General features: G+C 33.3%; 1 protein-coding gene across 1 annotated transcript in view; it reads right to left on the reverse strand.

Moving 5' to 3' along the window:
- Positions 1-18147, reverse strand: part of MUT (methylmalonyl-CoA mutase) — a 46500-nt gene that overhangs the window by 16423 nt on the left and 11930 nt on the right. Inside the window, exons 7-12 of the mRNA XM_011354842.2 lie at positions 15807-15918; positions 14615-14730; positions 12642-12757; positions 11033-11164; positions 7244-7391; positions 2788-2955 (exon numbers count right to left, since the gene is read on the reverse strand). Of these exons, the coding sequence (XP_011353144.1) occupies positions 2788-2955; positions 7244-7391; positions 11033-11164; positions 12642-12757; positions 14615-14730; positions 15807-15918 (792 nt within the window). The remainder of the gene's footprint in view (positions 1-2787; positions 2956-7243; positions 7392-11032; positions 11165-12641; positions 12758-14614; positions 14731-15806; positions 15919-18147) is intronic.

The raw sequence follows: 18147 nt of genomic DNA on the forward strand, positions 1-18147 counted from the left end.
GATTTGCATTTTGCTGACGATTAGTGATGTGTGATGCTGAGCATCTTTTCATGTACCTGTTTGCCATCTGTATGTTTTCTTTGAAAAACTATCTATTCAGTGCCTCCACCCATTTTTTAATAAGTCGTTTTGTTGTTGTTGCTGTTGTTTTGTAGCACTCTTTTTAATAGCACTTATTTTCATTCTCAAAAGTGATCACATTTGGATAAATTACATGGTCATGCTAATTAACTCCAACTACTTCTTTTCTGTATCTATTATTTCCTTGTACTATTCTTGTAATACTATAATTCTGAAAAGGCACTTAATACATCTTATTGAACTTTGCTTCTTCTAGTCTATGAACTTCTAAGGACAGAGATTATGTCTAATCATCTTTATACCCTTTACACTTGACACATAGAGGGACTCAAAATATGTCACTGTTCTTGAGCAGGTGCTACAGATCCAAATGTAAATAAGAAAGTTTGATGAAATGTGTAATTACAATTATCTCAAAATTGGGGTTGGTCAAATTGATAGGCTATCTTTTTCTACTTTCCTAATAATGCTGTATACCTTTTTTTTTTTCCCCTGACATCTGAGTTATGGATTTGGAATAGAAGACTCAACTGGGAGAGGACTGTGAAATGTTGCAACTGGAGAAAGGGTTTTTGACTTACCTAGGCCTTACATAAGCCTTGTAAAATATATTTTAAAGAGTGGGAAAAATGTTAAAAACAAGTGAATTTGAATAAACAGAATACAGATGATCTTTGTACTATTTTCATTTTGTACCTTACCTATTAGTTTGAAATTATCTCTATATGAAAAGTTATTATTGTAAAACATCCTCCACTGAGCTGGGCCAGGAATATTACATTGCCTGCTTCATGATGGAAGCAGGCATCATGAGGCTACTAACCTTTCCTAAAATACTTGGAAGCCACTGCTGTCCAAGTTCGAGTAGAAGACCCGGATGGCAGTTACACATACTGGTGAGAACAAAGCACATTTATTTATTTGGGCTGCAGAAACTGTAAGCTCTGCAATGGCAATGGCTAAATCTGTTTGTTAACCACCATATATTAGTGGTATCTAATTTAAAATCTAAGTGTCTTTCAAACTAATAATAACATTTTATATATGTGCTACAAACCTATAATGAGAAAAATGCATGGCTGTTGACTTCTATGATTATATTTAAAGGATACCCATATTAATACTCAAGTGTGTCATTACAGAAAATGATCCTAAGTCTTTAAACTCATGGGGAAAAAGGTATGGCAAACATTTACAGATGTTCCAAGTAATTCAAACTTTCAGAGGGTTAAAACAACTTGTGTGAAATGTATTTCTTGAAAATGTCAGCTTACTTATATAAAAGGCCTGTGGTTTTATCTCAACTCATATTTCAATTCCACTATTTCATGTTGCCTAATTATTTTGATTTTGAAAGTTTAATATCATGCCCAAGAGCTTCAATATTATAGACTCTAAAACTGCAATATAGATAAAAGTATTCTATAGATAGAGAGCATTAAAAAATAAAAGCCCTTTATATTCTCTAATAGTAAACAATATTTATGGGAAAAAAAGTATGTTAATAAAAGTAGTTTTATGTTGACTATTCCATCTTTAAGAACTGTGTTGTTAGAAAGAATAAATAATAGTTTGCTAGCCCACATTATTACCAGTCTTACAACCTCATACATACGTATTTTTCCGTTTTGTAAGGGATATATAAAGTTACTATTGTATATTCTGAGTTGTAATGGAGGGGGAAAAAACTGTACACCTGAACATAAGATCACATTTCACTGATAGATTCCTGCCATACATGATTTATAGATGGTATAAATCATTTACTTAGAACAATCTCATATACAGTCCTTCTAATTCAATAGTTTTTCCATTCTCAGTAAAAAAGAAAATGATATAATTGAAAATGGGATTGGAAATAGACCTAACTTATGTCTTAATTAATTATTTTAACTGCTAGGTAAGGTAATAAATGGAAGGAGTCCCCAACCCCATTAGTAAATTGACTGTTACCTGGCATCCACTTCTCCTCTCCTAAGAAGATCCAAAGTTTTATTCAAGAATCCACCTCTTCCCCACTCAGCCAATAATTTTCAGGACAGGCTAATTCCATTTATGACTGATTTAGGATATTTTTGGCTCTAAGAAAACTATACCCCAATCAAAATAGGTTTAATAAAAAGGGATTTTATTGGACCACATAACGATATAGCTCTGAGTTAGAGCAACATTTAGGGATGGGAACATAGAGGAAATGAACAGAGGAGCTACTCTAAAAAAACAGAAGCAAATGCTACTGATTAGCTAACTAAAGGACTCACTTTATTATAAGGAAAAGGAGCGTTCACTATACTTTGTCTAGGGGCTGATATATGCACAGTGTGTTTACTATTCTCTATTTCAGCTGTTAGATTTTATTACTTTTGTCCTGTTTCTTCATCATCACTATTTATTGAATATGATGAAAGCAGATCTCCATCTAGGTTCTAGTTAGCAAGGAGGTAATTCTCTCATAGAAGCTTTGGAAATTGTTAAATTAAATTATTCAGAATGAATTATAATGTAACTTGAACAGAAAACAACATTGTCCATGTTTAGATTTTGTAGAATTTACTTAGTAAAATCACCAGGAAATAATTTGGCACAAAATCTAGAAAAAAATGTACCTTAAGTAAAAGTGTATAGCAAATTAAAGAGCTACATATAAGCTATTGTTACTCAGGATTCCTATCATAGTACTAGAAAAATACAGGAGATGAAAAATACCTGTGGTGGTATCACTCCTCCACACATGACGAGAATATCTGGCCGTCCAAGGGAGTTAAGCTGTTTGATGAGCTCAGGAACTAGGGTCTTATGGCCAGCAGCAAGTGTGCTCACACCCACAGCATGCACGTCTGCATCCACAGCCTGCTGGGCCACTTCTAGGGGAGTCTAAACAATTAGAAAATAGAAACGAATCATCATTTATTCCAAAAACTAAGTGCTGTCTACTTAATCATTCCAAGATTTTCCTCATTAAAAACCCTGAAGAGAATGTAACTTCATATTCCATCATTCTCAAATCATAAATACTAAACACCATCACTGTATTTGCTTCTAGCACTAGAATTCATCAATTAGATTTAAGTTACAACAAAATATAGTTCCCTCCAAAAATCTTCACAATAAAGAATATAAGCAAAATATACTATCTCCTCAATGTAATTTTTTAAATTTAAATTCTCAAAGTTATTGTTTTTAGGATAGATTCATTCCGGCTATGAAAGAGAAACTTTCAGAAAGAGAAAATCAGAAGAAAGCCTGATTTTCTAAGATCCTTTTATCTTAGAAAAAGCTGTTGAAAAAAACAATCTAAAACTTGTTTTACAACTAGATAGGTACAGATGAATAATGTCTTCCATAAAAGATACCAAAATGTTATTGTTTAAAACTAATGAGGTACTGTGGGTAAGACAGGTAGTCATAAAATACCACAAATAAATTTGGATTTTGCACATTATCTGTGACAATGTCATACAGGTCTAGGTCAGTAGGACTTTGAGGGTTCTTTTTAAGGAGGCACAACTAAAGACTGATATCCATGTGTGTAGACTTCAGTAAGTACTCACATGTAATACATGTGCTTTGCCTCATTTACATCTGGTCTTGGAGTATGTATTACTGGCAGAATAATTGGCATCAATGGCAAAATAGTAACCTTTCCATGGACCACAGCATTCTTTCCAGCATAACTGCAGTTAAATGCATGTTGATTGACATGTGACAATGAGTCAGCATCTGTCCCATGAAAGAGTTGTATACCTATTCTTAGAATCCATGATTCTTTTTTTTGTCCAGTAGCCCTTTCAGTGACATGGATTCTATATCCTCTCAGTCAGTCTCAAGGTAGCCTCTTCTGTATGTCCCCAGTTGTAGGACTTTAATTTAGTTAGACTTCAGGCGACTCCCATAATTTAGTTATACTTTTGATGTGGTTGTGAGAGGAGGCAAGCACAGTGTTTACCTACTCCATCTTGACCAGAAGCCCATAATTTTTTTAAAATACATGTCTTCATTATTAACATTTCTTGAGTTGTGCTGTACACCCAACATGTTATAGTATCTATGAAGATGTCAAAGACTAAACATAAAAAATAATGTGAAAAAGTAAATCTTAGGTATTAATAGAGAATGGGAAAGAGTGATGTCTACAAGATGATGGATAGGAAGCTCCAGGACTCATTCACCCAAGGAGACACTAAATTAACAGAAATATATAGATCAAAATAATGTTGTGAGAAATCTAGAAAATAATTAAAGAACTACAGCAACCACATAAATGTGTAAACAAGGGACAGTGCCAAAGGGGATGTGTTTCTCATTTATTAACTAGATTTAACCAGTTTGGGATACAGAATCATAAAGGATATTTTCAAACATTCAACTATAAGTTGAGTTACCCAACAAGATCATATCCACTCTCTGCAATGAGTTTGAAACATTGCTTTGATAGGTTACACGTATTTAAATCATTGCATATAATGATGCCTTCAAGTTTCTCATTGTGAAGAAAATGTAAATTGAGAAATTTGGGAAGGATAAGGCCACCTCAGAAATCACCCACAATTGTAACTACAAAAAAATTATCAAAATCTGTTAATTTTCTGAGTTTGACAAGATTTTTAGGCTCATAATTTTAGTGTGGAAACAAGATTCTACACTTTCAGTAATGAAACCACATTCAAAAAGATCTCTCTAGGTAAGTAACATAACATATAGGTAATTTTATGTTTGTGAAAAATACAAACATAAAATTAAAACCTTTAAGGAAATTGTGCATAGTCTTGCCATTGATTGCTTAAATTTAACTGATTTAAGCATGATTTGTCATTCATATCACGCATGTTACCAAAATTGATTAGGTTAAAATTCCATTTTAACAATTCAGTTCCATGCTTTATATTTATACAACCTGTATTTTATGTTGAAAATTTTAAAACTTCGAATCTAATTTTGATTAGTCATCAGAGAACTGCAGGATTGTAACTTCAAACACAGATAAGTTTTTTTAAATAACAGTATTATGTTAACAAAGTTGTGGTGCTAAAAGGAAAATTATGTTTTTATACATGAAATGTAATGAGGAAATGAACTTTCAGCTTTTAAAAAATTATTTTATGTGCCAATGGCCGAGAACAATTTTTTAAAATTATTTTTATTTTATGAAAAAATATTTCCCAGAAGGTAACTACTAAATATTGGAAATGCATTATATTTGATTGCTATTTAAAACAAACAAAAAACTTAAGTAAAATGGTAGAACATAAGTACAAAAATATAAAAGTATTCAACTTAAATGATGAAAGCAATCTAAATATATACATTAATTTAATCCAAAATACATCTGAGGTTCTGATTAAAACCTACTGTAAATGTATAAGACTCTAAACATATTTTGTAAATTTACCTACCAACACAGTTCAAGGACATATCTCCAGAAGTTTGGGCTAACTTTACAGTAACAATTGCTTCTAGACTCTCTAGAGTAATACTCAAAAATTCAAAAAGGGAAAACTCTTATGGAAGATTCTACAGAGGCTGGGCCTCTTCAGAAAGGTTTACTTCTTCACTGGTAAAAATGCAATGAATACTCTTTTAGTCTTTATCTTAGTTGATGTCGCTGCATTATATAATAATAGTACCTCCCCCTCCTTGAGACTTCTTCCTTAGTTTTTATGCCATTATTTATCTCATTTCCTTTAGCTCCTTTGCTGCTTCCTTCTACTCTATTTCCTTTTAATGTTCAAGTTCTTATCTCATTGTATATACTCTTAATAGAAAATTAGATCCGTTTTCATGGTTTTAAGTAACATTTATATACTAATAAATCTTAAAATCTTGTGTATAATTGAGGCCCCTCCTTGCTCTAGACATGTATATCTAACTTGCATGGTCAAGTCCATCTGAATGTTCCACAAGCTCGTTCTCCTAAGCCTGTCCGCATATCTATAAATATCTCCTTCATTAAACTTTCTTCAAAACCCTAGCTGACTTTTTGTTTCTGCGAATACCCTCATACTGCCTTAGTTAAGGCCTTTGTTGTTTCTCACTCTGATTACTGAACTGGACTCCTTGCACCTAGTCACAGCTTCTCTCAATCCACTTCAGAAAGTGATTTTACTAGAAAATGAGTTTTCTAAAGTATAAATTTGATTGTGTCACTCTCTCCATACACATTTGGAATCAAGTTCAAACTCTTTAAAATTGCATATAACCCTATTCTTTATAATCTACACACCATCCTAAGCACTGTATTCTAATTTTACCAAACCTCTTGCAGTTACCTGAAGGCATCATGTCATCTCATAGCTCTGTACCCCTGCACCTCTGCTCAAGCCAATCCTTCTTCTTAGCATGCCCTTCTCTGCTTTGTTCTCCCAGTGACTGAAAGGCATAGCTGAAACATAAGTTCTCAGGATATTTGTACAAACCCTTTGTCCCAACTTTAATTATAGTAATTATCATTATGCTGTGATTACTGGTAAGTAAATCTCTGTTAGGAGCTTCTAACCTCCCTGAAGACAAAAATTCTATCTTATTTAACTCAGAACCTAGCATCTGGTAGATGATCACTAAATATATAATGGATAACCTTTTACTCTGCCAATTTTTTTGGGGGGGAGGGGCGGAAGTAGATGATTAATGTCTCTGTACTCTATTTAGAAATTCAGCTTCATTTACTTCCAACAAATTATTTTCCTGCAAGGTCTAATATTCTGTAGTTAAATAAAATACTACTAGAGAGCAAAAAAAGAGAAAATCTAATTATAAATCAAGCTCACGCTGATGCTTGATTTCCCTTTCAAAACACTTTCCAGAAATTTGATATGTGCTATCTTTCCCACAAAATATTAGTCGAATCTTAATAAGTAGTACAATAAGATCTTTGAAACAAATCTTTACAGTTTCAGGAGCATAATAAAAATTTTTGTTCAGAATTAACAATGATTTTTACAATCTGAGTAACAAGTATATTAACATGAGTTAAGTTTATTCTTATTTCTGTCCTAATTAATTACGTTATATGCATTCAAAAATAAATTGGGGAATTTTTTTGAATTCAAGTTCTTCTTTTACAACTTTAAAACATCATCATGGGTCTATTATCTTTTTATGACTTTTCCTAAATGAAAGCGACTTATGATATACTTTTGAAATCAGCTCCAACAATTCTCATTACCTGAAAAAGAGGACCTATGTCCACATCAAAACCAAGATCAGCAAATCCTGTAGCAATAACTTTTGCTCCTCTGTCATGTCCATCTTGTCCCATTTTTGCCACAAGAAGACGAGGTCTGCGACCTTCACGTTCCATGAATCTATGAACCCTGAAGAACATTTAAAATATAACTACAGTTATATATTAATTGCCCAAAGTTAAGATATAAAAACTGTAAATTATTCACAGCAAATCAAGTTTAGTGCCTGCTTTTGCAGCACACATATGAAAAAAAATCTTTCAGGTTTATTTAAAAAGACCTAATCTTTAAATCAAATTTTCTTAACATCTCTATTTTACACTGCGAACTTCATGAAAGCCTGAATATGTTTACCATCTCCCCCTTACAGGAAAATCTGAAAGATGGCACAGCGTATGAGCCCCAAACACTGAGAGCATCACAGTAGAGAAAGATGAGAAAATGACAACTTTTCACCTTCTTAAGCCAATCTCCAGAGTACCATATGCAGAAATATTTAAGTATAAGTGAAAAAGTGCCTTTCATAGTTATTTATACATATGACTCATTAGCAGTTTTTTTTAATTAATTTAATTAGTTTCAAGTATATTGGTTATACAGTACATTGGTTAGACATCTATATAGTTCATAAAATGATTCCCCAATTTCTCCCTCCTTCCCCATATTAATGCTAACTGCATTCCCTTTGCCGTTTTCCCCATCTCCGTGACCATTAATCAACTACTAATTTGTACTTATTTAATCCTTCATTCTCTCAGCCCCCCAATCCTCCCTATCTTCTGTACATCACCAAACTGTCCACTATATTTGTAAGTCTGGTTTTGATTAATTTGTTCTTTTTATTCTTTAGATTCCACATATAAGTGAAATCATATAGTGTTTATCTTTCTCTGTCTGACTTTAATACCTTCTAGGTCCATCAAAGCACTATCTTTTTCCATCCCCTTCCTTTTCATATGTAGGGGTCTTGTTTTCTTATTCTTTCAGCCACTCTATCTTTTGGTTGGAGCACTTAATTCTTTTCCATTTAAGATACTTATTGATAGGAATGTAGTTGTTACCATTCTTTATTCCTGTTTTTGATACATGTTTTTTCTTCTTAAAGAAGTTCCTCCAACATTTCCTGTAATACTGGCTTGGTGGCGATAAATTCCTTTAGCTTATTTTTGTCTGGGAAACTCTTTATCTGTCCTTCAACTCCAAATGATAGCTTTCTAGGTAAAGTAATCTTGATTGTAGATCCTGGGTCTTCACCACATTGAATATTTTGTGCCAAGCCCTTCTGTCCTGCAAAGTTTCTTTTGAGAAATCAGCTGCCAGTCTTATGGATGTTCCCTTGTAGGTAACTATCTGCTTTTCCCTTGCTGCTTTTAAGATTTTTTTTTTCTTTGTATGTAACCTTTGGCATTTTAATTACGATGTGTCTTGGTGTGGGGCTCTTTAGAACCTTGATTTTTGTAATTCTCTGAGCTTCCTGGGGTTGTATGGCTATTTCCTTCACCAGGTTAGGAAAGTTTTCCAACGTTATTTCTTCAAACAGCTGTTCAATATCTTGCTTTCCTTCAGGTACGCTAATGAGATGGATATTTTGACCTTTAATAGTGTCCCATATGCGCCTTTTTTTATAGTCTTGGCATCTTTTTTCTTGTCATTATGTTTGAATGTCTTTGGCTTTCCCATCCTCTAGATAGGTCATTTGATCCTCTTTCTTTTATTGTTATATATATATTTTTTTTATTTATGCCTATAGCACCCAGTCTTCCTAGGTGGTCTCCCATCCAAGTACTAACCAGGCCAAACCCTGCTTAGCTTCCAAGGTCAGACATCGGCTTGTTCAGGGTGGCATGGTCGTAGACCATGAACCATGGTTCCGCTGGGGGGCGAACCCAGTACCTCTGCGTGTAAAGCAGACGTGCTAACCGCTACACTATGGAATCACATCCCATTTGATTCTCTTCTTTATTCACTTTGTTTATTCCATTTAATATACTTCTCATCTCATATAATGTGTCCATTTCGGACTGGTTCACTTTTATAATTTTCACTTCCATTTTTATGTTTATCTCTTTATTGAAATTTTCACTCAATTTATCTACACTTCCCAAAAGTTCACTGAGCATCTTTATAATCAGTGTTTTGAACTGCGCATCTGTTAGATTACTCGACTCCATTATTTTTGGATCTCTATTCTGTTCTCTCATATGATTTCTGCTTCTTTGTCTTCCCATTTTGTCCGCCTTTCTGTGTCTGTTTCTATGTACTAAGCAAAGCTCTTAAGCCTCTCGGTCTTATTAGTGTGGATTTGTGAAGTAGGTGTCCAGTGGCACAGTCCTGAGGGGTTCAGCTGCAGGCCAAATTTAGCCCAAGCCTCTGCCCCTCCGAGGCCATCTGTTAAGATTAAGCAAGCAATCCACAGATGCTGTGCTTATAGTTGCCTCAAAAGGCCACACCAGAAACTGAGACCAGCTGCTTCCAGTGTGAGTCTAGTCGCTGCTCAGCAAGGAGCACTTGACTCGCTGAGGATAAACCTGGATGTGGCTTGGGTGGGACTGTGAGTTGGGGTAGGCGGGATTTCAGAGAATCCTCTGGGCAGAGCAACCTCTGTTATCCAGTTTGATTACCTGAGGGCTTTGGCAGTGCTGTGTCTGCACACTGGGATGGGGGAGGGCTCAACAGAGAATAATGGACACCGCCGGCACTTCTGTATGGAGCAAGTCTCACCTCGGCCCTCACTCCAACAATGTCTCCCTGTCAGTCCCTGGTGCCCTCTTACACAGCTGAATCGGCACCGGTACTCAGAGCAAGAAGATCCATCACCGCAAAAATCCGCTCACAAATGCAGCCCCTTTAAGAGGCGTCCGCCTCCACTGCTGCCGCTGCCACAGCCTCTGTCTTAGCCACTGGAGACCTGGCAACCCTGCGTCCTCGGCCCGTCCTACCTTCTGCCATTGCAGAGTGATTTCTTGTATTTCTCCCTAGTTATATGGCTTGTTCCTCTAGATCCCAGGTGATTTTTCCTTGCTGTTTGCTCCTTGTTTCCATCACAACTTTGATTTGGTTGGCAGAGGGATGAACAGAGCATCTATCATTTATGCCATTTTTCCCCTCATTAGCTGTTTTGAACTGTCCATATCTCACCGATCCTTCACAAGTGTGAATTCCCCCAAGCTAACTGAAATGTGTCTTGTAACAATGTATAATCAAAATACTTACATACTTAAATCAATAAATTTATACCTCACATGAAATTAGTGGTAAATTTATTATGCAGTTTGAGAAAACCAATCATAAGGAAGCTACTTCTCACACTTGAGAAGCATGGTCAATTTATATTAATTTATATTTCCAAATCATGTTTAACAGTGTTATTATTGTCAGATCATTGAAGACTGATTTCAATTTATGCATATAGAAGGCAATCAAATATTTACTTTCAAATAGAAATATTAATATTTTTGTAATTATGTGAGCAATTAATGTAAATAAACTTAAGAAAATATGAAAATGTACTGGAATAAGAATGAAATTTAAGTACCTGGAGGAGATGAAGTAATATCAGAGTTGTTATTTAAACAATTATTTGTTTGAAATGAGAAACTCCTCAAGGGGATTATGGTGAAAATTCTAAATATTATTTTAGTAAAACTACAGGCTAACAAGAAAGTCAATTCAAATATTTTCTAAGAGGTATGTGAAAAAATTAAGCCCACAATAGATACATGGGGATTATAATAACAGAAGAGATGACATTCTGGTTTAAGAAATCTCACCTCTTGATAGCAAATGATATCTCTTTACTTTCTCCAAATTCCTGGCGATAGGCTCCACTCACCATACGATCATTAGCTTTATGTTCACCAAATACCTTTTTCATGGCATCTGTGATTTCTCCAACTGTACACCTAAAATATTACATGGCAGTTCTATTAACATCATTATTTGAGATAAAAATATTTATTTACATTAATATTCAATCTAATTAGACATTTTAAGTAAAAAGTAGGCTGTCAAAAATCTAAATAAGTGTTTTTTACTGCATTCACGGAAGCATCTTTCCTCGGAATATTTATAGAAATTATTTTAAGATGGCTTTTCAAAATTTGTCAAAGAAAAAAATGACGGATCTAAAAACTATATAAGCATCTAAAGGTTACTTAATAATCCAGCACAACAACATAAATGGGCAAAGAGCAAGACTCTCACTGATATTTTTTGATTAAAAGTAAATATTTTAGCATATTCCATCTATTTGATTAATTCAATCAACATGTACTGAGTACTAATATAGAGTGAGTGAGATACGCTGATATATAAAACTGAAAAAAAAAAGGGATGTGCTCTTATAGAGCTTATCTTCTAGTCAGAGGATACAGACTATAAATAATATACACGCAAACAAATTAATAAGATAATTTCATATGGCAATAAGTACTATGAAGACACTAAAATAAAAAAATGGAGTGGGGTAGCTGGGAAAGCTATTTTAAGGATACTGAAGACATGAAGATATGACTTTTACACTAAGACTTAAATGATAAGAAGGAGAATATAAGGGGGGGAGTATTTGAAAAAGGAACCACTAAATGCAAAGTTTCTGAGAGGTCATAAAACATGTTTTGTATTCTAAAAAGAAAGATATTGGGGACACAGCATAATAGGTCAGAGGTAGGCAAGTCATATCCATCGTGGACTTGCAGGCCATGGTAAGATTAAGTTTTAATTTAAAAGGCATGGGAGACCATTGGAGGATTTTAAGCAGATGAGTCATGGTACTTAAGAAATTAAAACTGAAAAAAAACCAACCCACACACTATTTACCCATTAAACACTTTTAAAAACATATTGAAAAATTCGTTATCTTAAGCAAAAATACTAAAAGCAAAAATAATTTATTTAGTGACATCATCATATATTGGGGGAAAAGTTTCTGTGGGTCACTCGCTTTTCTACACGGCAAAACAGTGATGGCCCTTTATTCTGGATTATGTCTTCAAAGATGTCTATATAGTGCATAGCCTTGAAAGACAGACATATAATCTACCTCTGGACAAAGGGCAAGTTTGCTTACTGTCCAACATAATGTCTCTCTATTCTTGAAAGCACATCGAACTTCAACCTGTAAATCAGTGACATGGATTCATTACAGTAGTGTCAAATATCCTGAGCCTCAGGGAAACAAACAAGTATTAATATAGTCCATTCAAAATATATGCGTATTTGAAATGCACAGATGTTTAAGGAAAACAAGACTTCATTTCATTTCTAATATTTTATTTTAGAATAACATGGTTTATAGGATTAACCTTTTATTTTAATACACTCTGAAAAGCTAAACTGGTCAGCTTCTGTCTGGAAATCTCCAGACTTACATATCCTCACCTTGCACGAGCTGCATCCACTGCAAGCGCCAGAATGTTCCCATCTCCACTGGCAGCACATTCAGTAAGCGCTGCAAGGCACCGTTCAGCCAAAGCTTGGTCTCTGCTAGATTTGACCTTAGGGAAAAGTCAAGGAAAAGGACAATTTAAGTGAATAGAGACTAAAACAGAGATGAGGAGATTAGACCCTGATATATATCACGTAGAAATTGTTCCATAATTCTAACCTCAAAAACAAAAGGAAAAAAAAAAAAGAAGAGAATATATATCCTAGTTCTGATATTCCTTTAATTTACTCACCTACACATTCCATATACATTTAAGGACTTCCTAAAATAATGCTAAATTTTGTATAACCCTGATAAATCAAAAGTGAAGACAATGATAATCATGCTTTTCTAATGTAGCAAAGCACTGAAAACAAGTGGCTCTTTTATATTAAGAACTTAAAAGGCACACTAAAGATTATAGTGACAAGAAGAAAAAAGATTACAATTTAGAGAATAGTTAAGTTGCATTTTAAGTTTCTCTTAGCTAATTAACAATCTTTTAGTAATACTATGTATGCATATTGTTATTTTTTGTATTTAAAGATAATCTCAGGGTGGGGGGGGGGCATGGCACGTGGAGAAACAGAGAAACAGAGAGACAGAGAGACAAAGATCATGAGAAATATTGCCAAAAAAGAAAGACAATGAAAAGCATGTCAAAAACTTTTACCCTCAGGTCCTAGCTCTGCTCTGCTCTGCCAACAACCGGTCTAAACAAAGTTATCTAAAATCCATTTTTTAACAAGTTTTCACCACCTATAAAAGTTCAAATATACTGCTCAAGATGTCACTAGAATTACATAGCATCTATAAGCAAAGGTGGACCAGAAAATTTATATGAAGAGCAAGGAAAAATCCAACTCCATTATTAAATTTCTCTCTCTTGCCTGAAATATGGTTTATCATCACTTATTGTAAATGGAACTCCTCAAGCTTGAGGGTATAGAGTTAATAAAAGCCTTAAGTATAAAAGAGAAAAAGGTTTCCCAAACATAATAAATATTGAGGCTTTTGTGAAGGTGAAAGAGAAAATATCAGTAAACATCTGCCATAACTCTAACAGAAAAAAAAAAGACAATAGTTATGCATTCAATATAACTGGACAAAGTCTATCAGATTTTTAAAAAACATTTGAACTGGGTTGGGTGGAGGGTAGTTCCTATCTTAAACAATCACAGGGAAAGTAAACAGAGAAAAGCCATTAAAGAATTTCAAGTTTCCTGCCTTAGAAATAGCAGTAATTACAAAAGCCAGAGATTAAGAGACCAAGGTAGCTTCATAAAATAGAAATGTATAGGTTATAACAGTATAAATTAATGTTTTATCTAGTTTAGTTATTTCATATACTTTAGATCACCTCAGTGAAAAAGTGGAAATAAAAAGGAAAGACAGTATTTTAGTTTCCATCGAAATAAATATAGTTCATTATAAACTGTAACTTACTAAAGCACTACCAAATACATTTTAATTAAATAAGAAAACAAAACAGAAGGCAAATGATTCATAGTTGTATCAGAAACCATGGTCTAGTGGCAATAAGTTGCCATGAGAAGCCCTGGGTTCAAATACTGACTCTGAACTTTATTTTGTTTTTAACTTTCAGTAAGTTACATAATCATCTAAGCCTCATTTCTAATCTGTAAATTATGGGAGGTATTAATATGGTGTGGTTTTAATAACATAGAAGTTCCCCAGTGGTAGATATCATAATTTAAAACATGAATTTTTGATGTCAACAGACCTAGATTTGAGTCTTGGTTATTCAATTATTTATCCAAGTTTCTCAATCTCCCTTATCTTTAGTTTCCTTATCTTTAAAATGTAGGGAAATAATACTCACCTCATGAGGTTGTTGTTAAGGATTAAGCAGGACAATATAAGGGCTTAGCCAGTACTAGGAATATAGAATGATAGCTATTATTACCTTCTTAAGTTTTTCAATCTGCTTGTTACGCACTGAAGTATTATCAATCATCATAACATCCACAGGTTCTTCTTGTTCCAGCTGGTACTTATTTACTCCAACAATTACTTCAGAACCTGTTAATTTCCCAGAGGAAAATAATATGTAGATTCAATTCACAAAAAATTGCCTAATAGTAATAATCTGATCATCCTGTATTTTCCTTGTAAGTTTAATATTTTTAAGTAGTATTCTTAACTCTTAATAAAACCAGTATAGATCAGCAAATCCCAGTATAAGATGGGGATGAGAAGAGAAAGAACAGGTATATATCAGAATCTCTAAGGGCAGGTTTTTATTATTCTTCTAAACAATATGCTTTTCCAGAGTTTTTGATGAACTCTATTCTAACACTTGTGAAAATCAAAACACTAATAGCAGCTCCCATCTAAGATTTATAAGGTAGCAAATTAACACCTAATAGGTTTTCTAATATTTTCTTGAATTTTCTGTGGCCAATTGCTTTTAAACAAAAAATATTTTAAAATCTATATATAAACCAAAATTACAAAGACATTTCCTTAACATGATAAAGAATATACTTTGCCTCAAACTTCTAGATTATTAATCTATCAAAAGACATTCTACCACCCCTACCCCAGATTATATGCCTTCTTACTTCCTTCAAAAAACTTAACAAAATCTATAATTATTTTTATTTACTTTTTACTTATTCATTTCCTGTCACTCTTACTAAAATATAAGCTCTATGGGTGGAGAAATCATGCCTGTCTTATTAACAGTTATATGCCCAATCCTAGTATGGTGTCTCAAAATCCTAAGACTAAAAAAATATTGACCAAACAAATGAATAAATACTCCAACGCAGAGTACAATGACCAATAATCATGTCTTCTTCAAAATGTTGAAGATTCCCACCCACACACAAGTACATATACACAATGGGCATACCACCATACAAACTTTGTATTCTTTGTACATGTGCTTGCCCATGTGCATCCATGTATACAAAAAATTGAAACACGGAGATATATAAATAGAAAAATAGATAGATTTAGATGAGAAACATTTTACCCAGTTTCATTTTTCCATCATTTCTGTTTTTTTTAACTATGCACGTTATCGTCAAACAGAAATTAATATTTATTTTAAATACTGGAATTCATATATAAACTTTTCAACTCTATCCTACCAGAATCTATTCTAGCTTGTCTTCGGGCAGCACATTCTTCAATTCGAAGTTTAGGTATTCCCTCTGCTACAGCTTTAGCCATTCCACCCATTTCTTCAATTTCATTAATGAGCTAATAAGAAAAACAGATTAATAAAATGAGAAGCAAATATGAATATATTTTTATAAACTATTCCACTTTCTTATGTTACATAATTACCAATATTAAATTATTTTAGTGGTATATTTAAAGATTCATAAAAAAATTAACATCAAGAGCATTAATTAAAAATTCTGCAATTAATAATACTGTATTATATACTGGAAAGTTGCTAAGGAGATCTCAAAAAGTTCTTACACAAAAAATTTTTTAACTATGTGTGGTGATGGATGTTAATTAAACTTATTCTGGAACTATTTCACAACATATACTTATATCAAATCATTATGTTGTACACCTAAAATTAATACAATGTTATATGTCAATTATATCTCAATTTTAAAAAAAGAAAGAAATTCTATGCTTAAAGTTGATTGAAAAGACAACATAAAAACTAACAAGTATATTCTGGAAAATAAAACCTCTCACGCAAGTCTTGGGAGAGAACTAAAGATAACATCAATTCTCTAATCTTTATTTTTAGTTACATAAATAAAACTTTCATAGTTACATAAATAAACTTTAAAAAATAGATTTCCAAATGCAATTTTACTTTTGATTTGAGCAACAGGAACCATCTAAACTTTTAATAACAGCCTTCTATATAAATGAATTGGTGGAAAATAGATGGTGGAATAGTACATGACTTAGTAGAAAGGAGCAATGTCAAACTTGCTTTCCTCTGAAGAATTTAAGAAAGAGGAATCTGTATTGGATTCAAAAGAAGTCAAAGGTAAGATAGGAAGCTAAAAAGAGGAGGACTACATAAGAATTTGCAACTACCACTCTCCAATTCTGTCTGGAGAAGCAAAATTTACTGTCTGCAGAAAATGAACTAGAGAGGCAATGCACTATCAAACACCACGTATGGAGAGAGGCAATGGTAAGATGTCTTACTGAAATAAAAACCTGCATTCTGAATAATAAGACTAAAGACAAAAGGCACACAGAGTAAACAGATAATACAGAATGTAAAAAAAGCTTCAAAAGTAAAATATCCTCAGAAAAATAAGAAGAGAGTCTATATTAATGAAACAAAGTAGTATGACATACAAGAGGGAAATTAGAAAACAAAAATAAGCTCTTGGAAATTAAAATTATGATATATGAATTTTAAAGTACTTAAAATTGTTTCAAATTTTTTAATTTTATATTTAATTTAAATTTTAAATGGACAACTCTTCAAGATAATACAAGATAATTTCCTAGTGCTATAAGAACATGAAAAGGGAAAAGATGAAAAAGGTCCAGTACAATGGAGGAACTATACACAAAAAGATACATCAACACAAAAATAAGAAGAGATCCTGAAACCTCCAGAAAGACAGATTCTGAGTAAGAATGGCATCAGATTTCTGAACAGAAATATTGGAAGCTAGAATAAAAAGCTAGAATGAAAAATAGATCAATGCTTAGAGATGTGCTTATAAACTCCCAAATGAAAATAATTTCAAACTCAGACCATCAGTCAAATACAAGAGTAGAACAAAGACATTTTTGAATATCTAAAGTTTCAAATAATTACTCTCTCATGCACCATTTTTAGGAAGTTCCTATGAGATGTGATTTAATAAGAAGGGATAAATCAACAGAGATAGTCAGGATTCAGGATACAGATTTAACACAGCAGAGAGTAAAAGGAATTCCCAGGATAACAGCAAAGGGAAGTGAAAGGACAGTAATGCAGCAATGGTCTAGAGAGAAACCATTCTAAATCAAATGAGAACATTAGTAGACTTTAGGAAAAACTGATATTGAGATATAATTATATTGGTAGTATGGGACGAGGGGAAAAGGGATACGAATCAGCTAAAATACTAAACTATCAGACTAGCAAAGCAATAGATAATGTCTAAAATTGATAAAGTTAAACCAGTATATACATTTCAGTTGACCATTAAACAACACAGAAGTTAGGGACACCAACCCCGTGCAGATGAAAATCCACGTATAACTTTTGATTCCCCCAAAACTTAACTAGGGCCATGCTTCAGTATCCGTGTAGGGCGGGGTATCATTCCTAGACCCCCCACAGATACTAAAATCCACTGATATTTGAGTTCCTTATCTAAAATGGCCTAGAACAATACATGTACTCGGCCCTCTGCATCCTCGGATTCCCAGCTGGTGATGCAAAACTCGGGATGTGGAAGACCAACTGCATATTTACTGAAAAAAATCCATGTGTAAGTGTTCCTGTGC

Source organism: Pteropus vampyrus, unplaced genomic scaffold, assembly GCF_000151845.1.
Source record: "Pteropus vampyrus isolate Shadow unplaced genomic scaffold, Pvam_2.0 Scaffold18, whole genome shotgun sequence".
Lineage (NCBI taxonomy): Eukaryota > Metazoa > Chordata > Mammalia > Chiroptera > Pteropodidae > Pteropus > Pteropus vampyrus.